The 25,462-nt window shown below is 35.8% G+C and overlaps 1 protein-coding gene across 4 annotated transcripts in view; it reads left to right on the top strand.

Annotated features, from left to right (window-relative positions):
* Positions 1–25,462, top strand: part of TCF12 (transcription factor 12) — a 368,763-nt gene that overhangs the window by 127,704 nt on the left and 215,597 nt on the right. For all 4 annotated transcript variants that reach the window (XM_047766266.1, XM_047766268.1, XM_047766267.1 and 1 more), the window contains one exon: positions 14,358–14,431. In XM_047766266.1, coding sequence (XP_047622222.1) covers positions 14,358–14,431 — 74 coding nt within the window. Of the gene's footprint in view, positions 1–14,357; positions 14,432–25,462 lie in introns of those variants that run through there.

Below are 25,462 nucleotides of genomic sequence, written 5' to 3'. Positions count from 1 at the left end.
TATTATATTCAGTTATATAATTGAGGTCATTTTAATGTATATTTTAAGTTAATAATAGATAGTTTTAATAAGCAGTCCTCTATTTTTAAAATAAAAATACTCTGAGTTAGGAATTTCAGGTCCAAGATAGTAGAGAGTCCCTGAGCTCACCTCCTCTCACAAATACACTAAAATCTGCAGAACAACCGTCAGTGAAAAGAAACAGAACCTACCAGAAAAGATCTGTAACTGAAGACATAAAGAAGGAAGAACAATAAAGTGGGTAGGAGGGGCTGACTCATGATATAATCAAGTCCCATACCCTTGGGAGAACCCACAAACTGTAAATAATTATATTGTAGATGGATAAAAAAGATGTGCATGTGTGTGTCTGTGTGTATGTGAGAGAGATATGGAGTATTAGCCATGAAAAAGAATGAAAAATTGCCACTTGCAATAACAGGGATCTTTAAGTGACATAAGTCAGACAGGGAAAGACAAATATCACTTATTTGTAGAATCTGAAAAATAATAAATGAACTTATTTACAAAACAGAAACAGACTCAGACAAAGAAAACGTGGTTACCAAAGCAGAAGGGCTGGGGAGGGATACCTTAGGCATATGGGATTAATAGGTAGACATTACTATGTATAAAATAGGTAAACAAAAAGGATTCACTCTATAGCACAGATTAATGTATTCAATATCTTGTAAGAACCTATAATGGAAAAGGATCTTGGGAAAAAATAGGTATAGCTGAATCACTTTGCTGCACACCTCAAACTAACACAATATAGTAAAACAAATGTACTTCCGATTTTAAAATAGAGTGATATGCTTTATTATAACATAGGCAGTGTCAAACTTTTTAAATTAGTTTAATAGCTTCAAAAGTTGGGTGGTGGGACAGCATTTTGATGTAATCATTTATCTTTATAAGTAGTGGGTTTTTGTTTGTTTTGTTTTGTGTGTATAGCTGTACCTGTGGCATGTGGAAGTTCCTGGGCTAAGGGTTGAATCGGAGCTGCAGCTGCAAGCCTACGCCACAGCCACGGCAACACTGGATCCGAGCTGCATCTGTGACCTGTGCTGCAGCTTGCAACAATGCCCAGATCCTTAATTCACTGAGTGCGCCCAGGGATCAAACCCACATCCTCATAGAGTCAATGTCAGTTCCTTAACCCACTGAGCCACAAAAGCAACTCCCAGTAGATGTTTTTTAAATGACTTAAATTCAGTATTTTAAAGGTTAGACACTATTTGAGTTCAAAATTTAGAAATCTGTACATGGCAGTAATTTTTGCTTACGTGTTATTGTAATAAATACATGTGTATATAAATGGGAGAGTTTAGTTCTTTGCATGAGAGCACAATGCTAATGTCAGGGATTTCATTTGATTGTCTTTTTTGTGTGGTTACTTTTGTTCTGTGCTTTGGTCATCATTTATATCCTTCATGAAGGCTCCCTTGCGCACACATACTGTTCATCAGTGAGACTGGGGAAGTGAATGTAAGTAGGTCAATAAAAAGCTGGAAATGGTTCTAGAAAACCTGGCCATACATTGATTAGCAGTGCCATTTTGTATATAAAAACGTTTTCGTTGAGTGTCTTCTTTATGTGCAGCAGTGCAGGTGAAACAGAATAAGAGCTGAATATGGTCGTTGCTCTTAAATTAATTTGAAATGACGTTTTATATGGTCTTCACTTAAGAGCGGTATAACTTCTGTGTTTTGCAATATTGATTTTTAAGTATGATGTAAATATTAAAGAGGTCATAGTAAGGGTTAAGGAGGTTGGTTGTATTGTACAGCACAGGTGGAATTTAAAGTGAGTGTTAAATCAGTAAGAATTAAGTTTAGAGGAGATAAATTTGCTAAGAGGAATAATAAGAGCAGTAAATGTTCATGAATGATACTATGTGCAATGAGTATGCCTCATGGTTACAATTGAGAGTTTGAATGTGAGACACTGAATGGTAGCCTCTTCAGGGCAAGGTCTTTGTGTCTTATGCATCTCTGTATCAGCAATGCCTGGAGTCCTCCCTAGACCATGATACTATGTATGGCTATGGTAGGAAATTAATGTTTTTGACTGTTAGAGTTGGAAGTGGCCATTATAACCGGGTTTTCAAAGGCTTTAAATAATATAAGGGACAAACTTAGCATAACTGATAGTAAACATTTTTGAAACAGATGAGTAAATATTCAGTTTCCGGTTGAAGAATTTGGGGTTTATTCTCGTGGTAGTGGGGCACTGGAAGTGTTTGCTTTTTAAATCTGGGGGTAATGTGTTTTGAGGATTGTTTTAGGAAAATTACACTGGGAGGATATTATAGGCAGGTGAAGTATTTTGAAATAAGACAATTCAAAGGGACTCTAGCAAAGGAGACTAGGTAGGATATAAGGAAAACTCAGAATAAAAAGTTTCTGATAGTAGGAATCCAAAAGCTACCTCAAGAGACATTCATAAGGAATACTTAATATAGGAATATTGAAGGGAGAATCAGAGATGATGCTAGTTCTCAAGTCTAGTGGATCTGCACTATTATAGTACTACTAGTATTAGAAATATTAATAATTAGAGTCCAAAGGCATATGAAGAAGCGAAGGGTATATACAAAGTTTAGTTTTATGTGTGATAGATTTACAGTGATGGCTGGAGAACCAGATGAGAACTTCCAATGGGAATTTGGTGATTCAAGACGCAAAATAAAGAACTGATCTTAAAGCTGGGAGTGTGCATTTGAAAATTGATCTTTCAGATGGGATAGTTGAAAATCATAAAACTTAATGAGAAGTCAGAGGGGTAGAGCATAAAATGAGGAGGACTTGGAATGAAGAGAGCAGGTTTTTCACACAGAAAGGGAGGTGTTAATGTACAGAAATAGGGGTCCAAAGGTTAATTTCAGCAAATGTCAGAGGCAAGGTGGTTAACAGGATTGGATCCTGTAGAGCAGGGTAGGCAAAAATAAGGCCCACAGTCGATAGCCTGTTTGTTTGTTTTTGGTTTTTGTGGGGTTTTTTTGGCCTTGCCCGGGGCATGCGGAAGTTCCAGGGCCAGGAATTGAACCCACACTACAACAGTGACAAAGCTGAATCCTTAACTTCTAGGCCGCCAGGGAAGCCCCTTTGCCTGTTTTTTATAGATTAAGTTTTATTAGAAGACAGCTACTCTTTATTTGTTTACATATTGCCTATGGCTGCTTCTGGGCTACAGTAGTAGAGTTTGGGTTACAGTAGTAGAGTTGGTAAAGAGAACATATGGCTCACAAACCTAAAATATTTACTGTCTGGCTGTTTATAGAAGTTTGTGGAACTCTGCTATAGAGATCTAAGAAACGAAGACCAAGAAGGGGCCTTTATGCTTTATGATTAGGATAACCTTTGACAACATGAAGGAGTTCACTCTTACCCTATAGACAAATGTTTATTGAGAGTCTTTTGTTGCCTGGCATCGGTTTTGCTGGTGTGGTCTAGGAAGAAACTAGATACCAGCAAGAGATTCATTACTGTGTGACCACATAAATAGAAAGAAATAAAGGTGGTAAATATAAATTTTTGTTTTGTGAATCTAAAAAGAAATGAGTGGTGGTTTGAAGAGTATTTGAGGAAGAGATTTTAAAATGTAAGGAAAATACAAAGGAAAAATTACAAAGGAAAAATTCCTACAGAGTTCCTTTGAGAGAGGCAGAGTGCGTTGCCATTACAGGAATTAATGGTCTAAGACTTGAATGCAGGGAGTACACAGGCCTCATTACAAGAAATGAATAGAATTGTTTGTGGAATTAAGTTAAGAATAGTAATTGCTCACACAGCTGTTTTTAAATAGCAAATCGTGTTAGGTAATCAGCAAAAATCCACCAAAATGTACTTGAGAGTTATGCAGAAGCCTCTTTATTGGTATTGACTTATGATCCTAATGGGTACTATAAAAACAAACAAACAAAACCTGTTTGCAGTTTTCACAGTGGTATGGTACTGTATTTTTTTGTTTAATGTGCAAGTGCAGTATAATATTTTCATCTTACTTTTCCCTTATCAAACCCAAATATAATTCTCTTGTTGATGAGGAGGAACAGAATGAACTTTATGAGCTCACAGAGCAATGAGGTGTTTTCTCTTAGTAGTATCTGTTTGTTTGCTTCTCTGTTTGTCTTCCTCCCTATACAAAAATGGAATGTTTTATTATGTGGTTGGATTTAGGCCTACTAATTTGTTTTTTCTGTCTGTATTTTGTCCAGCTATACTTCTTTCTTTTGGATTTGGTTATTTCTTAGGACTCCATTTTAACTCATTAATTGGCTTTTTAGTGATACCTTTGTTTTTTTCTACCTTTGATAGTTTCTCTAAGGTTAATTTACATCATTAACTTATCCCAGTCTATTTAGAGTTAATAGTATACCACTTCACATGGAATTTTGTCAACTTATAGGTCTGTTTACCCTCACGTCTGCCTTCCTTTATGCTGTATTTGTCTTATGTATTACAGCTAAATATATTATTAACTCCTGTGAGAGAATGTTAAAATTTTTACATTAAAAAAACTTTTAAACAAATTAAAAGGAAAGACCGATCTCTTATATTTACTATTTCTGATGTTTTTTTTCCTTTTTCAAGATCATCGTTTCTCTCTGATAACATTTCTTTCAGCTTGAAGAACTTCTTATAGTATCTATTTCACTGAAATTTTGCTGGCAAAAAATTCCAAATTTTATTTTATTTGAAAATGTATTCCCTTTCCATCCTTGTAGGATCTTTTTATTCTGGGTGAGATCTCCCTGCTCCAGTAACTTTAAAGATATGTTTCCACATCTGCTGACAGTCATAATTTCTAAAGACAAGTCTGCAGTATTTAAATTATTGTTCTGTGATATCTTTTTCTGTCCACTTTCAAGGTTTTCTATGTATTTTTGGGTGTTAGAAGTTTGACTATGGTAGGCCTACACATGGTTTTCTTAGCGTTTATCCTGTTTGGATTCACTGAGTGTCCTTAACTGATAAATTTGGATCTCTTACCATATTTGTGAATTTTTTGGCCGTTATTTCTTAAAAATTTTTTTTCTGCCCTTTTCTCTGTTTAGTATCTTTTTTTAGGTCTCTAAGGCCCTGTTCATTTTCTTCTATTTTTTTTTCTCTTTTTATTAATTTGAGGTGTTTTTTTTGTTTTTTTTTTTGTTTTTTTTTTTTGTCTTTTTGCCATTTCTTGGGCTGCTCTCACGGCATATGGAGGTTCCCAGGCTAGGGGTCGAATCGGAGCTGTAGCTGCCAGCCTACGCCAGAGCCACAGCAACGCAAGATCCAAGCCGTGTCTGCCACCTACACCTCAGCTCATGGCAACGCTGGGTCCTTAACCCACTGAGCAAGGGCAGGGATCGAACCCGCAACCTCATGGTTCCTAGTCGGATTTGTTAACCACTGCGCCACGACGGGAACTCTTAATTTGAGTTATTTCTATTGATGTATTATCAGATTCACTCTTTACTCTGTCATCTCCTTTCCTTTTTTAAACCTATCCAATAATTTTTTTTTTGGATATTTTTATTTCTAAAACATTGCTGTGTTATTTTTTTGTATTTTCTTTTTCTCCATGAGATTTCTAATCTTCTCATTCATTATGAGCATATGTCCTTTACCTCATTGGGTATAGTTAATGTATTTGATTTAAGGTCCTTGTCTGAAAATCTCAGTATCTGGGTCATCTTGAAGTTGGCCTTTCTTGATTATTGTTTCCTTTGAGATTGGTTCACTTTTCATTGTCAAGGAATTTTGGATTGTTTTAAGGATATTGTGAATGTTATTGGAAATTTTGGTTTCTTCGTGTTCCTCCAAAGCATTGTGATTTCTTTGTTTTAATGAGCCATTAATTGGATTAGACTCATAGTGAAAACGCTGTCTTACCTGAGGTTAGCATCTGCTCAAATCTCAGTCTGATTTGATTCTTTTAGCATCAGCTACAAACTGTTCTGTGAAGGGTGTACACCAGAGCCCAGCCAAATACTTGAGTAAAGACATACCAAAAATTTGGGACTCATCTTTTCTGCCTCTCTCCTTTTTGGGGATTCTGTCCTAACTTTCTGATGATTGTGTTCTCTGTTCTCTTTTCCTTCTAGCCAGAAAGATAGTAAGTTTTCTGTTGGAATTTTAGTTCCTACATGCTGTGACTGCTGCTTACCTGCAGGATAAAGCTTTAAAATGGGAAATTCACCTGTGCTAATCCCTACCCATTGTTAAAAAGTGAAACTCAGTCTGCTCTCTTCTTCCAAGTTTTTATTCCTCTCCGAAGTCAGCCTGTTTTTGTTCACTCCCTTGGTAGACTTCTTTGGTTTACTCTTAAGGTGGAGCCTTTAGGTAGTTGTTTTATATTTATAATTTTTCTCCAGAATTTATAGTAGCTCTCCATAGGAGCTGACTGCATCATGTTGGAAGCTGAACTCATTAGTTCAGTTTTGAGATTTCCTCCAACAAATTTGTAATCTGCTTTTTTTGTTTGTTTGTTTCTTTTTTGAAGAAGTTCCCAGGGCAGGATTCAGATCCTAGCCACAATTGCCACCTGTGCCACAGCTGTGGCCTGCGCCATGGCTGTGGCAGTGCTGGATTATTTAACCCACTGCGCTGGGCTGAGGAATCAAATCTGGGTCCTGGCACTGCAGAGATGCTGCAGAGATACCTCAGAGACACCACAGATCCTGTTGCACCACGTTGGGAACTCCTATGATCTTCTTTTTAAAATAATACTTTTTTTTGGAGTTCCCGTCGTGGCATAGTGGTTAACGAATCCGACTAGGAACCATGAGGTTGAGGGTTCAATCCCTGGCCTTGCTCAGTGGGTTAAGGATCCAGTGTTGCTGTGAGCTGTGGTGTGGGTTGGAGATGTGGCTTGGATCCCGAGTTGCTGTGACTCTGGCATAGGCCGGTGGCTACAGCTCCGATTCGACCCCTAGCCTGGGAACCTCCATATGCTGTGGGAGCGGCCCAAGAAATGGCAAAAAGACAAAAATAATAATAATAATGATACTTTTTAAAAACAATACTTTTAAAATAATAATAATTACAGTTTTACTTATTCTTAATGTTCTACTTAGATCTCTGTCTTCCATTTTGGATTCCTTTTTTTTAACCCATCTTTATTTACTGCATTCTTATGACATACTGTCATATGAATGCCCTAATTTTATATGTTCCTTACCATTTAGTAGACATTTTGAATGCGGAATACCACACTTCTGCAAGGTACTAGAAGTACATAGAGATGAACAAGATATATTACCTACTGCAAAGTTTTATTAGTAGGGTATACATAAAAACAACTATTAATGTTGCAGATTAAATCAGTGCAAATTAATTTCTGAAGTTGTTGATTAATTTTGACTTAATTGATGGAGAATAGTACTCAGAGGAGAAGGATTTTAAGCTGATTCAAAATTAGAAACTGTATAATGGGGCAAAAGATAAGGGTGGGTATTCTAGGGCTAGGAAACAATGGGAGAAGAATATGTAACAAGTCTTGGATTGTTTGGGGAGTGATTAATATCTTGATGAGGCTGGAGCACTGAATTTTCTGAAGGATATAGTATGTACTAAAGCTGAAAAAGTAAATTGAGGCTGCCTTGAAGAATGCCCTGCTCAGGAGTGTGAATGTTAATCCTGAAGCAGCAGAGGATCACATTTGAAAAGTGAATGGATGTGATCCAACTTGTGTTTATGGCAAGATAAGTGTGCTGGCAATGTTAACTGTGGATTGGAATGGAAACATAATAGAAAAATAAGCAACATCCAGGACCTGAACCAGAGCACTGTATATGTGAAGAGAATAAGGGATAGTTACTCAAATATTGTCAGAGTAGACGATAATACAATGAGTAACTGGTTAAAGGAATATATGAAAGAAATGTTACCAAATTTAAGAAAATCACTATATTTCTAACCACATTTGTAAAATATCCTAACATCATGCTGACTGTATGAATCTTTGGGAATACTTTTTTATTTAGAATTCTTTTTTGTAACACTGTCCTTTACACTGTACTATAGTGAATACAAAGTGATTTTTCTTAAGATGTGTGATGGGATCATTTCAAAGCTATGGTACTTAACATCTGTGTGTGGTTTAGCCACCCAGCCCTAGTGAGGATTTAGGTTTCTCTAAAATTTTTAATAATTTTTGCTCTTTGAGGGTAGTCACTTTTCTAGTTCAGAGTCATTTATAGTCTGACTGCTTCTTATTGGAATTTTCAAACTACTATTCATTTATTTAGAATATTGGTTTTGATTATTGTCTAAAGAAGAATGACAAGCTAATAGATAGGGGGTCCAGTTTCAGCCCCACTTTCATTAAACTGATTGTATTATTTCCGCTTAATGTTATTTATTTCTTTCACAAATATTTATTAGTGCCTATTGTATATCAAGCATTATTCCAGGCACCAAACGTAAAAAATTGAACAAAATAGACTACACCCTTGTTTTGATGGAAATTTCAATTTATTAGGAAGAATACAAATGGTAAACATCCCCCTATAATATAGTGTTTGAACAGAAATACCTGAAGGAAATTAGGGGAACAGACCACTCACATATCTGGAAGGAAGCATTTTATGAAGAGGGAAGAGCAAGTGGCATGGCCCTGAGGAGGAATCATGCTTGGTGTGTTTGAGCAAAAACGGGATTCATGTTGTTGAAATAGAGTAATCTAAGAGAATGAATAGTAGGAGATGAAGTCAGAGAGGTGGGAGGCGGAACCCATGGAACATTGTAGACTGGTGGGTTTAATGCTAAATGAGATGGGTAGATTTTGAGCATAAGATTTACATTGTTTGAGTTGTTTTGTAAAGGTCATTCTAGTTCCTGTGTAGAGAATACAAACTTTAGGAGGGATAAGAAGGAAGACCCTTTTGGAGGCTCTTGTTATAATACAGGTCAAGATGATGGTAGCTCAGACTAAAATGATCCTTGTAAAAATAGTGAGTTATAGCTAGATATTGGAAGTATTTATAAGATAAACCTAGTGGGATTGAGAAACTGAGCAGGGACATTTTTTTGCTGAGATTCATCCAGAGTTGGAGAAGAGACATCAAGACTTTTTAAAGGGTGGACTTCTTTTGTGCCTCTTTAGAAGGAAAACATTTGACAGCCTTGTTTAGGTGCAAGGCTTTGTTTCTTAGATTAGAGGGGAGTGTTGCTGTTGCTTCTCAGGTGCAGTGGAAGGTCTTTTCTTGTTTCCAGAAACTTGACAGCTCATCTACTCAAGAGCTTTGTCGGGGTTAGAGTGTCTCTTGAGATAGAGGAAATCCTCAATATACCAGGTCCTGAGATGCTTCCCAAGGTGGCAAAAAATACCTGCTTGCCCTCTGAAAACTTCATTTCTGTCCTCGCCATTAGGGAGTTTTTATTTTTTTCTAAGCAGACTGCCATTTCCTTTTGACCCTTATACTCTTATTTGATTAAATCACTGGAATGTCTTATTTAATTGTATCTTTACAGGACATTTGTACAGAGTGATGTGGCTAATAAAAATAGCATAGCAAAAATCATTGTTTGAAAGTTATTTTCAAAATTCATCATTTTCTTGAAATTTGCCACATGTTTAATTATCTTACTCTAGTGTACTTGGCCATTAGAATATTTATACTTTTAAATCTTTGTTCTCATCAGTACCAAACAGAAACTGTGATTAAATTTTAAAAGATAACTTCAAAAGACAATTCCTTCTGTTCCTTTTGCTGGTCTTATTTTCTTGCATACTTTAAAAAGAATCAAACTTTTTAATTTGACAGAGCCTAAATTTTTTATTAGTAAAAAAAACCTCTATAACCAATGTTATATATACTTCATATGAAGCAACAGCTCCTCTTAAATTTCCTTAAAATTTCAGCATTTCCATAACTTTTCTGTTGTTGTTTTTCATTAATGTGTAGCATAAAAACAAAGGATTTGCTTTTATATTCTAATTGATTCTATTTCACAGTGAATTTTTGAAAAAAACACATGAGCAGGTTTATTTCATAAGTATCTAAAATTTGAAAAATACAGTAAATATGTTTATGATGGGATTTTAGGTGTATATTGTTTTACAATTGATTGCAGCTTTTGAGTCTTATCTAAAGGAATATATTATTCCACAAATAAAATGCAGTGAAGAAACTGTTGAATAAATACATACATAGGTTTGGTTATCTGGCATAGCTGTCTCTAGTCAGATTTCTTTTATCAAATCATCTATTGAATCCTGTAAAGTTTATCATCTTTCCCTTATTTATAACAGTGTTGGGGTTTTATATTTTTGAACTACATTTTACTTGCTAGAATAAAAAATTGATTTCAGTGCTACCTCAAGCTGTGTGTGTATGAGAGAAAGAGAGACAGAGACAGAGTGAAATAGATGTATATAATCCCCTGTACTCTTCCTTCCAACCGTAAATGTCCCCATAATACTAAGCAAAGTGACTAATGACATGTTTTTCTTACCAGCTCTGCCATGGGGATAGCCTAATTATTCTTCTCTCCATTCTTTGTCTCACCTCCTGTTCCCTTTCATTCTTTCTCCATTCACTAGACTCTCCACTATTACCTGAAATATTTTCCCACTTCCAGACTTGTTTCCCCCTTTAGCCTGTTTGTAGTCTAAGGTGGCAGAATCTCTAATGCTAGGTCAGGTGGTGGCAGGTGGGAGAGAAGGAGCTGGTTAGCAACTTTGCTCCTCATTCACCCCTTTTATCTCAGATCTTATCTGAGCCTTACCAAACCTTGAATAATGCTTTAGGTACACAAGCTCTCTTTGAGGCCCCATGAGGCCCAGATAAGGGGGACAAACCAGGTATATAGAGTATAGGAAAGTCATTACAAAGGAAGGAAGCAGATCGTTTCATTGAATTCACAACCTTGTTTTTAGATATAGAGTCTAAAATTTAATGTTTGTTCTTTACTGGAAAATATTAAATCAAAATAGTATGCCTTTTAAAATGGGGCACATGGAATCAAAATTTATATTGAATTTTAATCCATTCCATTCAGAAAAGCAAGTACTTAGGTGACTCTGTATATAAAAGGGTAGAAAAAGAAAAAAGTCATTTAAATCTTTATATTAGTTAAATTATTAACTTTTAAATTTGTTGAATATAAATAGATTAATTAGAAAGTTAAACAAGACTCAAAAGTGTTTCTGCCACTGAAGTACTGCTAAACTTTCTGTTACACTACCATTTTAATCTGTCAGTTGAGGCACTAGCATCTCAAAAAATGTTAAATTGACGTTTATGGAGTAGAAATAAGAAGGAAAGAAAATATATAACAATGGTGATTCAAATATATCTTAACAGAAATGTTTTCCTCCTGATTACTATATTGCAAAATCGAGTATTGTATTTTCTTGTTGAGCATTTTTCAGAGTTTGATCAATTTGTATAATTTAATTATTGTTTATTTTCTGTTTGTGATTTCTTTTTCCCTGGATACCTTGGTGTTAAGGCTGGAGCTTTGAAAAGTTTATTATTCCTGTCATATTTCTATGTTTGAACAGCCATTGTCTTCAGAAGAAAGGAGTTATTGATGCTAAGGGATGACTCTTGCCTTTGTCAGTGCCAGCCACGACCTTCTATTCAGAGTGTGGATACATTAACAGTAAAACTATAGAGCTCTGAGTGTAAACCTAGCTGGATGCTTGTTATTGTATAGCATCCTTTGAGCCCCCTACATGTCCTATATCAGTGGTATGTAGTACTCTTTAGCTAGTGGCTTAATTAAATTAATTGCCATTTCATTTAATTAATGTTAGCTCTTTCATGCTATAAAAGTGCTATGTGTCACTTAATGAGAATTGAGTATATATTTTAAGAGAATTTCATTTATCACTTTAAAAAATACAGTAAAATTCATTGGCTTATTAAAAAATAAATCCAAAAAATAAAAATAAAGTTTTGTCTGAGATGTTTTCTGTAGCAAGTAATCATCTTTCCTGTATTTTCTTTTACAAATGTACGTAAAATAACACATAGGCCTCATATTTATTAACTATTTGTGATAAAACAATTCAGAGTCATAAGATGAATTATTTTCATGGTCATTAAAATAAGTTTGCATTATATATTCTAAATGTTCAGTGAAAGTTATGTACCCCCTGCCTAGGCCCACTGTTCTATTTTCTGTTTCTGTGGATTTGTCTACTCTAGGTGCCTCATACAGTATTTGTCCTTTTGTAACTGGCTTATTTCACTTAACATAAGTGTCTTCAGGTTGCATGTGTAAGAATTTTCTTCCTTTTTAAGATTGAATAATATTCTACTGTATGTATATACCACATTTTGTTTATCTGTTCATCTGTCAGTGGACACTGATGTTTCTTCACATTTTGTTTATTGTAAATAATGCCACTGTGAACATGGGTGTACAGTTATTTGAAATCCTGCTTTCAGGAGCCAGTTTACTTTTGCATTTTACTTTGGCCATGTGATATTTTAAAAATCTTAACTTATGTAGAAAAAAGTTACAAATGCAAAGTATAGTCTTTTTAAATAAAACTTTTAATAAAATTATTTGCGGTTTCACAAGTAGTTTTATGTTAATGGATTTTGTAGGTTAATAGTAGCCTTTGTCTTAGAATGGGTCTCATAGGAATTCTATATGTTGTTCTACAGTGTTACTTGCAAAGAAAATGCTTGGCAAATGGCCTGCAGGTAACTGGATGCTGGAGAGATGGGTTAACAAAGTATGTTTTTGCATAATATTCGTCAAACTTGTAGAATCTCTCTTAAATCTAGAATTTTAATAAGAATTCTCCAGGAATGAACACTATGGGTTTGTTTTTTTTTTTAAACCTGTAATCTCTGTGTTTTCAAAGTTTCTAACTCATTTGAAATTGTACTTGGTGTGTTGTCTGTAGTAGGTACTCATTTTTTCTCTATTCTGTTTTTGATTCAGGAAGTACAGATTCATAAAAAGAATAAGTATTTCCTACTAACTGAATTAGTAACTAGTGTATTCAACTTTGGATACTGTCTTTCTTACCCTACTTGAGTCACCTATCCCTTCAGTTTGCAATTATGTTCCTGTGAAAGACCCTTGGCAGTCTTGGCTAGTAGCCGGAGACTTTGTGACATTTACCTTATTACAAACCATTTCTCATCAAAATCACAGGGGAAGGACTTCAAGGAATTTTTTGGAAGAGAGAGAGGTTCTAAACTTAACAGAATGTTGTTTTTGTAACATCCAGCGTTTTCTTGTGGAAAAATGAAAGCAACCAGCCATTTCTGTTTCATCAGAGAAAGAAGTTCAGAAGGGGTTGAGACAGTGTACCCTGTTAAGAGTTAAGGATGAAAGAGATTGGTCCTCAAAACAGAAAAGGGAGAAATGGCTGGATTGAGAGATCTCCACTCTTTAAACTTTTTCTGGGGATTGGTTGGAAGATAAAAAATAATGGAGCTAAAGCTTCAGAAGATACGTTAAGGAGCACACTGAATTGTTTTGTTCATGAGAGTGAATCCTTCTCACTTTGAGTTTTTCTTTCCTTTGCTCAGAGTGAACCTATTCATTTACAATTAGATTTTAGAAGAAATTTTTGTTGGGATGAGTAATCACATCATTTTTTATTAGTTTTAATATAACTAGCATTGACTTGAATGTGGTTTGTTATAATTTGGTTTATTTTCATGTCTTCCGTTAAGAATATCTAATCAGTGCTCTGAGGGAAACCAGTTTTATTAATTCAAGCAATTGTTTCACTTGTTTCATTTCTAACCCTCATTCACTTCTTTTTTTTTTTAATTTTATTTAGTTATTGTTGTTGTTGTTGTTGCTATTTCTTGGGCCGCTCCTGAGGCACATGGAGGTTCCCAGGCTAGGGGTTGAATCGGAGCTGTAGCCACCGGCCTATGCCAGAGCCACAGCAACGCGGGATCCGAGCCGTGTCTGCAACCTACACCACAGCTCATGGCAACGCCGGATCGTTAACCCACTGAGCAAGGGCAGGGACCGAACCCGCAACCTCATGGTTCCTAGTCGGATTCGTTAACCACTGTGCCACGACGGGAACTCCCACTTCTTATTTTTGTGGAAGCAATATTAAGCCCTAGAAAGTGGGGGGGAGGGGGTTCATCTATTCTTAGATGTAGCAATGGATGGAGACAGAGGTGGAGAGATGTAAAAGCCGTGTTTGAAAGTTTCCAAAAACCTATATTGGTTCTGAAATTCTGCAGTGTATTTTAGGGCATTGTATAGAGCAATGATGAAGATACTGCAAAGTAATGTACGTCTGCCAAGTTCCAGAAATATGGTTTGATATACAGCTAGTTCTCATCAAATGTAGATACCACTCACTGCTCTACCAAACAAAAGTCATCATAGTATCCTTTTGGATTTATATCTTTCACTTTCTTCTTTCCTTAGGTATGGATGAACGAGGAGGTACGACATCTTGGGGAACAAGTGGTCAACCAAGCCCCTCTTATGACTCATCTAGAGTAAGTTTGCTCATCAACCCTTGATTAAACCTATAAAGATAATTTGGCAGAATAAGTAAGTTCCTTAATATTTAAATTGTTTCTTAAGAGAAGTGAAGGTTAACTTATTTTATGGGAATGTAGTAGAATACTAAGTACCCTCAGAGTAGATTTAATTCTTTCCATTAACTGTCATACTTTGGGAGTTTATTTTATTCCCTACAGTGAAAGAAATATTCTTGGTGCTATTTCTACACCTTAGCTACTTTATAATACCCTTTACCAAAGTTGGAAGAGCTTGGAATGTCTCACTAAGTATTCTCCAAACATAGTCATTTTTCTTCTTATATTATTTATTTGCTTTGAGACCTCTCAAAGTGCCAGCCTCTAGTCTCCCCTTTTCCATTCTTTCTACAGTAGTCATCAGCCATTTATATCAGGGATTCTATAGCCCTGTCTCTTTGAAGCATGTCAAAACAGACATAACAGATGACATTCTGGTTGGCAGTTAAGAGAAAATAGGACCAAGCTAACATTCTACACATTGAAAGTTTAAAGGATTAGAGCCTTTTCTAGCAAAACAAACAACTCTCTTAAAACTTTTTAAATTGAGACTGGAAGATTGAAAATTAGACCAAAGAACTGGCAATAAAATTAAACACTGTGCTCCCAGATTCCATAATAAATTGGTAAGGTTAAGAGGTACCTTTTCCAAAAGGTCACACTTTGACTGAATAATGAACTATTTATTTCTGTTAAAATTAACCAAGAGAAAATAGACAAGCATAAAATTTTGGGGTATTTAACTCTAGAAGCAAATTGGTTTAAGTGGAAGAAAACCTGAATAATGTGATTGAAATTCATAGACTGCGTATGGCTTACACTGAAAAGTGCTGAGTGAAAATACTTTTTAAAATATGTGGTTTTGCTATTACATTTCGCTGTAAATATGTTTAATTAATTGAAAATACTTCGAGAAAGAACTAGGATAGTTAGGTGGAATCCAAAAAGCTATAGAGTCTGTTACACATGGGTTTTGGTGTTTCCCTTTCTGGAATCAGTGCTGAGAAAGCTGGGGTGTAGAGTAAACAGCACTGTCCTGGGTATTGTAAGACTTGGATTTACTGTTGACTCTACTGTGAACTTGTTACTTAATCTGAGATATGATATTTCATCTTGTGGATAAACTGGTTGATGTCCAAATCTCCTTCCACCTTTAAAAGTTTTAAAAATTTTTTGTAATATTGTGAATAGGGAAGATAGGTTTTCTGTTTAGATTTTGAAATAGAGATTTTTTTATACATTGGAGGACACAATACTGTTTATTAATACTGAATTATCTTCTTTCAGAACCTCAAGTTACTATGTGATAACATGTCATTCCTTAATATGCATTAAATGGTGCCTTTACACCTTACTCCCTTTCAGGCTTTCACTGTTTGTCTGCTTGAGTACTAAAGAGGATTTTAGAAGAAGAGACTGTAATCTAAACATTTACATATCTCATAATCCTGACGTTGTTTACCTTTAGAAACAGATGTCAAAGCAAATCTTCCTTTTTTTTTTAATGCTATTTGATCTATAGGTCACATGTGAAATAAGGTTTTTTTACTTTCATCGAGTATATATTGTGTACTGTGAAAAGTTAAATTGATTTTGTAGTAATTTTCTATTATATAAATCCATATTCATCTCAGAATATTCCATACAACTATATATATTCATATGTATGTTTATATGTATATACACACATATTTTTCCTACCTCAATACTGAGTCATCAGATAGAGCAGTGATTTACTGTCCTTCTTTTGTTTTGTTCTCATTGCAATCTACTCTTCTAATAAATTTCTTCCTTTTATTCTAGTCACAGTTTTGAACTAGTTAAGATGTTATGTATTTTATTTAAAATTTCAAACCAGGAGTTCCCATTGTGGAGCAGAGGAAACGAATCTGACTAGGAACCATAAGGATGCGGGTTCAATCCCTGGCCTCGCTTAGTGGGTTAAGCATCCGACATTGCTATGAGCTGTGGTGTAGGTCACAAACATGGCTCAGATCTGGCATTGCTGTAGCTGTGGCATAGGCTGGCGGCAACAGCTCCGATTAGACCCCTAGCCTGGGAACCTCCATATGCCACTGGTGTGGCCCTCCAAAGACAAAAGAACAAAAAAATAAATAAAAAAAATGAAATTTCAAACCATTTATTTCTTCTCTGAACTCTTCTTACAAGGAAGAGATATTCATGGTTATCTTTGAAGCTGTCCTCAGCCCTCCTTTCTTGGAAGATTATCAGCTTTTTGAGTTTTATTATTAACTATGTTTTACCATTTTGGGCATGTCTTAATCATAAGTATAGATGGATATGATTCTGTTAATAAAAAAAAATCAGTTGAACAAAGTACTTCATTCTCCTGAGTATTTTGATATGTTGAGTATTTAAAATTTAGAAATAAATAATGATATTAGCTAAAAGACAGTTTTGACATACTGCTTGTAAAATTAACAAGTCAGTTTCAACTTTAATGAAATTGCAGGTAGCTTTGTAGAAATTATGTGAATGAAATTTATTTAGACTTTACCATAGTGTGTAAATGACATATTTCCATCATGGAAAATTACATCATTTCACAAATAATTTGATTTTACATTATTGGTAGAAAAAAATTAACTTTTTGTGGTAGGCCATGATAAAAGATCTTTAAAAACTGCAAAATGAGTAGTTTGGTGGAGTTTTAAAGCATATGTTTAAAACATATTCCCACTCAAAACTGTAAGGGAGAAAGAACAATTTTTTGCAGTACTTTAAAACCATATTTGGTACATGAAGTAAATTAATACTGTATTGCTATACATTTTAGTTTCAGGATTGGCTATACCAAATTATGAATGTTGAGCACAATATTTATTTAACAACTTTTCAAGGGGAATTTTTGCCATTTATACTTTTTGCCTGATAGGTCCTGCGTTTAATTCTAACAAAGATACCATTCTACTCTAGAAACCTTGATGTATAAGTGAGTTCTACTGGAATTGTATGGTTAAGAGGCCACAAACTTCTCATCATTGTGTTAGCCTTATACCCATTCTTTCAGAAGTAGGAAAAGTCATTACAGCAAGAGCTCTTATCTGATGTGCCTGCCCTGTTTTCCCAAATCCACCAGAAAACTAGCCTCCCAGCATACAAATGGTTAGTTGAGTTTCTGGTTATCAGAACTACCCGCAGCACATCATTCACTACCGAGTTCTTGTTAAATAAGCAAACACAGAAATAAACGCTATATCTAATAATGGTTATAGAAGAAATGGTAGACATAGTCAGCATTGTTAGGAAATGTGGAGATGAGTCAGAACATGTTTGGACACTCAAAGCGAAGTTAACACAGTATTTGTGTGTGCACCTCAGACCTCTCTACCTTTGTTAGAGTCCTGGTTCTCTGCACTGTTGACCTACTGCCCACCTGTGCAGAACAAAACCACACATGAACAGATAAAAAAGCATTATCATGATGTGAATAGCACTTCTATTTTCAGAAGTTGTGAAAATGGTGGTTGCAATTAAAGCACCTGAGGCTGAAAGGAGTGATTAATCTCAGGTAATTTAGGCATGAAAAGAAGTATAATTAATTAATGAATTTGTCCTCTCCCTCTCTCATTTTTTATCCTTTCCTGCAAACGAATGTTTTCTGTATTTGACATTTGTACCAGGCATAAAGACCAGAGAACATCATAATTTTTCTTATTTTCTATGGTGTTAATAATTTATACTGGTTTCAGATTTTTCCCCTCTCTTTAGAAGGCACTGGTCAAGAGCATATACTGTGAAGCTAGGCTACGTAGGTATGATTCCCAGCTGTGCCACTTCCGCTGTGCCACTTACATGTGTGATTCTGGACAAGTTACTTAAATTCACTATACCTCAGTTTACTCATCTATGAAATGGAGATAATAATAATTACTTTATAAGGTTGTTATGAGAATTAAACAAGATATATGTACAGTGTTAAGTGTATAGATCAGTACAGTGCTTGGATCAGCATTTGGCACTTAATGGGTATTCTGTAAGTGTTGGCATTAATGTTATGTGTATCAGAATTTATCAACTAGATCTATTTGTAACAGACAAATTAAATGAATGAATGCATTTGCAAATGTGCTGCATTCTAAGTGTAATGAATAAGAATTGCCTTCTGGGTGTTCCCACTGTGGCATAGTGGATTAAGAATCCAACTGCAGTGGCTTGGGTTGGGATGAGGCGTGGATTTGATCCCTTGCCCAGTGCAGTGGGTTAAAGGGTCCTGTGTTGCTGCAGCTCCTGCTTAGGTTGCATCTGTGGCTCACATTCAATCCCTGGCCTGGGAAATTCCATATGCCGTGGGTGCAGCCATAAAATTAAAAAAAAAAGTCTTAAACTGTCTAGTACAATGCTTTAACACATAATGAATGCTCTAGATATGTTTGCTGAATATAATCAAATTGAGGAAGAGTGATTAGATTTGTTAGATTAATTGTGTTTGAAGATCAAGGAGGGAAAAAATCAAAGTTGATATAAGGTGATATAACTGTGATAAAAGGTTGATATAAAGCTTTGAAGTAGATGGTGGTGGTATTAATTAATGGTAATATACCTTTCTTCTGTGCCTACAAGTTGTTGCCCTGATTAATGATACTACTTAGTGAAGTTATTTTATTTTAAGATCACAGCCTCTGAAGAGTTGTGTTCTTGTGGCATTGGACAAGTTACATGACCTTTTTCTGCTTCAGATTTCTCATTTCTAAAATTATGGTAATTTTACACATACTTGGTAGGGCTTTGGTAAAGATGGAATGTTGTAATATCTATAAAGTATTCCATTTCATTTATTGATACAATAAATGAAAGCTACTATTACCATTATTAACCACCATTATTTTCTCCAAACATTTAATCACTGTTTTTTTCATGCTTATATTTCTTTATGTACAAATTCTGTTTCAAATTCATTTTAGTTTTTGGAAATTCCAAGGGACCATGTCATCTTGGTTTTCCTGTCCCCTTAACCTAGGCCAAGCTTAAATTACTGAAATACAATTGGAGTTTATACCCTGGGCTAAGGGTTATGAGAAAGCTCACAAGAAAGAGAAGTCTTTTGTTGATATTCTTTCCTAATATACAGAGTTTTGCATTCCTTAATTTAAAAGATAAGTGAGTTCACTAGCAGGTAACCACTAGTAGAAATTATATTTATTGGTACTGTCAGTGACCAAGAGTTGGCATTTTAATGCTGAGCATTTTCAGGTTATATATACTCCATTGTGGTACTTATTGTTGGAAGAGAAATAGCATTCAGTTGAGTAGAGTTTGAGTGCTTATTTTATCTGATTGCTAAATTTTCATCATGGTTTTCCCTTCTCTTTCATGGTTTGCAGAATGAAATAATCATGTCTGTGTTGCTCTTCCTTTCCTCCACATTTTGCAGTATCATTGAATTTTTAAAGCTGTGTTAAAGGTGTAAGGTGTGTTTCTTATATTCTGTCCTTTTATTTCATAGGTGAGAAAACCAAGGGAGTTTGACATTTGGCTATATTGAGATGTGTGCTGTTGATGCAAAATGCACATGAGATTTGGCTAGATAGTTTGTCCTGAACTCACACATTCTTAATTCTACGCCAGTATTTTTTTAAGCCCCATACCTTAGTATTTCCCAACTCAAAGAACTGTTTTAAATTTTTTGCCATATACTGAAGGAATGGGAGAAGAGGACAATGGTCAAAAAAGAAGAGGATCTGCAGTCGTTATCCCAAAAGAGGACAGTAGAGATGATTTGATTTAAAAATTGCCTAATGATGGAGTTATCGTCGTGGCACAGTGGTTAACGAATCCAACTAGGAACCATGAGGTTGCGGGTTCGGTCCCTGCCCTTGCTCAGTGGGTTAACGATCTGGCGTTGCCGTGAGCTGTGGTGTAGGTTGCAGATGCGGCTCGGATCCCACGTTGCTGTGGCTCTGGTGTAGGCTGGTGGCTACAGCTCCGATTGGACCCCTAGCCTGGGAACCTCCATATGCCGCTGGAGCGGCCCAAGAAATGGCAAAAAGACAAAAAAAATAAATAAATAAAATAAATAAATAAATAAATGAAAATTGCCCAACGAGTATAGTGTTTCATGAAGCAGACTACTGTAGAAATTAAGAGCTTGAATGTTGAAATCAAGTTGTCTATGTTCTATCTCTGGGACTCCTGCTTCTTGGCTGTATGAGTCTAGGCACATTACTTCTCTTTGCCTCAAACTTTTTTTTCCCTTCTTTTTTTTTTATGGTAGGAGGTGGGTGGATACTAATAATAACTACCTTGCTGAAGTTCCGGACTTACGCCTATTAGTGGAGAAGGGGAAAACCAGTTATGCGGTGATGAGTTGGCTTTAAAATACTTAGTTTAGCTGCTGTGTATGACTCAGCACAAAATAATGTCAGGGACTTTCTGTTAAGGGATAAATAGTTGATATGTTTTGAGGTCTATCATTGTAATACATACTATGACTTCTGCTACTTGTTGCAGTGGAGGGATATGACAATTTAACTTATTTAAAAAACACCAGCAGCAGTCCTTCTCAGATCAGTTGTCAGGAATACACATGGATGACAGCCTGATAGACCAAATCAGGTAGAAAATAAAAAAATTAAGGGGCAAAAATTCAGAACTTGTTCTGGACTTCTAAGAATCATACATAAAGCCATAGATTGGGTGCTTGGCATAAAGGAAATAAAAATAAATAAAAATTCAACTAGAGTAAACATAGAGCTTTCAGATTCTACGGAAACTAGAATGAGTCCATAAGGTTATTTGGATTAATGTTACTTCTCTAACAACTTCTGGACCATTTCTGCCAGATGTGGCTAAAGGGAACATTAATTTTGCTCAGCGCTCTCTCCAGTCTTAGCAAGCATTCAATATCTGTTCATTCATATTTTTGGAAGAGCTTGGCTAAGAAGCCACTCATTATTTTCTTTATTTTTTTATTATTGCTCAATGAATTTATTACATTTATAGTTGTACAATGATCATCACAATCCAATTTTATAGGATTTCCATCCCACAACATAACCTCATACCCCCACCCCCGAACTGTCTCCTTTGGAAACCATAAGTTTTTCAAAGTCTGTGAGTCAGTTTCTGTTCCGCAAAGAAGTTCATTCTGTCTGTTTTTCAGAGTCCACATGTCAGTGAAAACATTTGATGTTGGTGTCTCTTTGTCTGACTAATTTGCTTAGCATGATAATTTCTAGGTCCATCCATGTTGCTTAAAAATGCCAGTATTTTGTTCCTTTTAATGGCTGAGTAGTATTCCATTGTGTATATGTACCACATCTTCTTGATCCACTCCTCTGTCGATGGACATTTAGGTTGTTTCCATGTCTTGGCTATTGCAGATAGTGCTGCAGTGAACATCGGAGTACATGTGTCTTTTCGAGTTGTGATTTTCTCTGGATAGGTGCCCAGGAGTGGGATTGCTGGATCAAATGGGAGTTCTATTTTTAGTTTTCTGAGGAATCCCCATACTGCTTTCCACAGTGGTGGCACCAATGTACAGTCCCACCAACAGTGTACTAGGGTTCCTTTTTCTCCAGACCCTCTCCAGCACTTACTGTTTGTAGACTTTGTGATGATGGCCATTCTGGCTGGTGTAAGGTGGTACCTCATAGTGGTTTTGAATAGCATTTCTCTGATAATGAGTGATGCTGAACATCTTTTCATGTGTTTTTTGGCCATCTGTATGTCTTCTTTGGAGAATTGTCTGTTTAGATCTTCTGCCCATTTTTTGATGGGATTGTTTGTCTTTTTGGTATTGAGCTGCAGAGGGTATTTCTAAATTTTGGAGATAATCCCTTGTCAGTTGCTTCATTTGCAAAGATTTTCTCCCATTCTGTGGGTTAAATCTTTTTGTTTTGTTTAGGGTTTCCTTTGCTGTGCAGAAACTTTTACGTTTAATTAAGTCCCATTTGTTTATTTTTGTTTTTACTGTCATTACTCTTAAGAGGTGGATCTCAGAAGATGTTGCTGTCATTTATGTCAGAGAGTGTTTGACCTCTGTTTTCCTCTAAGAGTTTTATAGTATCTGGTCTTACATCTAGGTCTTTAATCCATTTCGAGTTGATTTTTGTGTCTGGTGTTAGGGAGTGTTCCAATTTCATTCTTTTACATGTGGCTGTCCAGTTTTCCCAGCACCATTTATTGAACAGGCTGTCTTTCCTCCATTATATAGTCTTGTCTCCTCTGTCATAGATTAGTTGGCTGTAGGTGTGTGGGTTGAATTCTGGGCTTTCTATCCTGTTCCACTGATCTATATTTCTGTCTTTGTGCCAGTACCATACGGTTTTGACGATTGTTGCTTTGTAGTATAGTGTGAAGTCAGGGAGCCTGATTCCTCCAGCTCTGTTTTTCTTTTTCAGGTTGTCTTTGGCTATTCTGGGTCTTTAGTGCTTCCAAAGAAACTTTAAAATATTTTGTTCGAGTTCTGTGAAACCTGTCCTTGGTAATTTGATAGGGATTGCATTCAATCTGTAGATTGCCTTCACTAGTATAGTCATTTTGATAATATTGATTCTTCCAATCCAAGAGCGTGGTATGTCTTTCCATCTATTTGTATCATCTTTGATTTCTTTCATCAGTGTCTTATAGTTTTTCAGAGTACAGGTCTTTTGTCTCTTGAGGTAGGTTTACTCCTAGGTATTTTATTCTTTTGGCTGTGATGGTAACGGAATTGCTTCCATAATTTCTCCTTCTGATCTTTCATTGTTAGTATATAGAAATGCCATCGATTTCTGTGTATTAATTTTGTATTCTGCTACTTTGCCAAATTCATGGATCATCTCTAACAGTTTTCTGGTAGAGTCTTTTGTCATATACGGCCATTATTACTTTGAGGTAGGTTCCCTCTACAACCACTTTCTGAAGGTTTTTTTTTAATCAGAAATGGGTGTTGGATTTTGTCAAAGGCTTTTTCTGGTGTATCACACTGATTGATTTGTGGATACTGAAGAACCCTTGGATCCCTGGGATAAATCCCACTTGATCATGATGTACAATCCTTTTAATATATTGTTGGATTCGGTTTGATAGTATTTTATTGAGAATTTTTGCATCTGTGTTCATCAGTGAAATTGGCCTTTAATTTTCTCTTGGGAGTTTGGGAGTGTCTCTTCTTCTGTGATTTTTTTGGGATAGTTTCAGAAGAATAGGTGTTAGCTCTTCTCTAAATGTTTGATAGAAATTGCCTGTGAAGCCATATGGTCCTGGACTCTTGTTTGTTCCAAGTTTTTTAATCACAGTTTCAATTTCACTACTTGTGACTGGTCCATTCATCTTTTATATTTCATCTTGGTTTAGTCTTGCAAGATTGTACTTTTCTAAAAATTTGTCCATTTCTTCTAGGTTTTCCATTTTATTGGCGTATAGTTGCATGTGGTAGTCTCTTAGGATCCTTTGCATTTCTGTGATGTCCATTGTTACTTCTCCTTTTTCATTTCTAATTTTATTGATTTGAGTCCTCTCTTTTTTTCTCAATAAGTCTGGCTAAGGGTTTATCAATTTTGGCGATCTTTTCAAGGAACCAGCTTTTTGTTTCATTGATCTTTTCTGTGGTTTTCTTTGTTTCCATTTCACTGAGTTCTGCTCCAATCTTTATGATTTCTTTCCTTCTACTAACTTTAGGTCTTGTCTGTTCTTTTCTCTTGAGCTGCTTTAGATGCAAAGTTAGCTTGTTTATTTGAGCTTTTTCTTATTTCCTGAGGTGGGCTTGTATTGCTATAATCTTTCCTCTTAGAACGGCTTTTGCTGCATCCCATAGGTTTTGGAGTGTCATATCTTTATTGTCATTTGCTTCTAGGTATTTTTTAACTTCCCCTTTGATTTCGTCAGTGTTCCATTGGTTGTTTAGTAGCATGTTGTTTTGTCTCTACATGTTTGTGTTTTTTGCAGTTTTTTTCTTGTTGTTGACTTCCAGTTGTATAGCATTGTAGTCGGAAAAGATGCTTGATATAATTTCATTTTTCTTAAAGCTACCGAGGTTGGAAATGTAGCCCAGGATGTGATCAATCTTAGAGAATGTTCCATGTGCACTTGAGAAGAATGTGTATTCTGTTTCTTTTGGATGGAATGTCCTATAAATATCTATTAAGTCCATCTGGTCTAATGCTTCATTCAGGGCCTGTGTTTCCTTATTGATTTTCTGTCTGGATGATCTGTCCATTGTTGCAAATGGGGTGTTAACGTCCCCCACTATTATTGTGTTATTGTCAATTTGTCCATTTAAGGTTGTTAGCAGTTGCATTATATACTGTGGTGAACCTAGGTTTCGTGTGTAGATATTTAAAATTGTTATATCTTAAGAAGCCACTGTTAAAGTTTGGTGGATAGCAAGTTGAAGATGGCATAATAGAGACTTAGTTCCCCTCATATGCTATCTGTGCAAAACACATAGAGGTCATTCTGGCCCCAGAAGGGTTGTACTGTGTGGAATTTTGAGAGAATGTGATGTGTGGTTCATTTACGTTTGACAGTAGCAGCCTTTGAACTTCCTCTGGGTAGAGAGAACCTGTTGTTTTCATTCCCCAGCAGAGCACAGTGGCATGAGAGCTACCCTTGTAAATAAGGATGATAGTGGCTACCTGCTTTTAAAAAACTTATGGTTAACTGTGATCCTCCAGTTTTAACATGCTGAGATTTGTAAATGCATTCAGTTTTTGAAATGTAAAAAGTGAGTAAATGTATATCTTAGAGTTCAGGAAATCTGGTTAGAAATACAAGTCATCGGAGTTCCCGTCATGGCGCAGTGGTTAAAGAATCCGACTAGGAACCATGAGGTTGAGGGTTTGGTCCCTGCCCTTGCTCAGTGGGTTAATGATCCGGTGTTGCCGTGAGCTGTGGTGTAGGTTGCAGACGTGGCTCGGATCCCGCGTTGCTGTGGCTCTGGCGTAGGCCAGGGGCTTTGGCTCCGATTAGACCCCTCGCCTGGGAACCTCCATATGCCGCGGGAGCTGCCCAAAGAAATAGCAAAAAGACAAAAAAAAAAGAAAA

The sequence above is a fragment of the Phacochoerus africanus genome, chromosome 2 (genome assembly GCF_016906955.1).
Source record: "Phacochoerus africanus isolate WHEZ1 chromosome 2, ROS_Pafr_v1, whole genome shotgun sequence".
In the NCBI taxonomy this organism is placed as follows: Eukaryota; Metazoa; Chordata; class Mammalia; order Artiodactyla; family Suidae; genus Phacochoerus; species Phacochoerus africanus.
The sequence above is the reverse complement of the archived record's forward strand: the minus strand, read 5'-3'. Positions and strand labels throughout refer to the sequence as shown.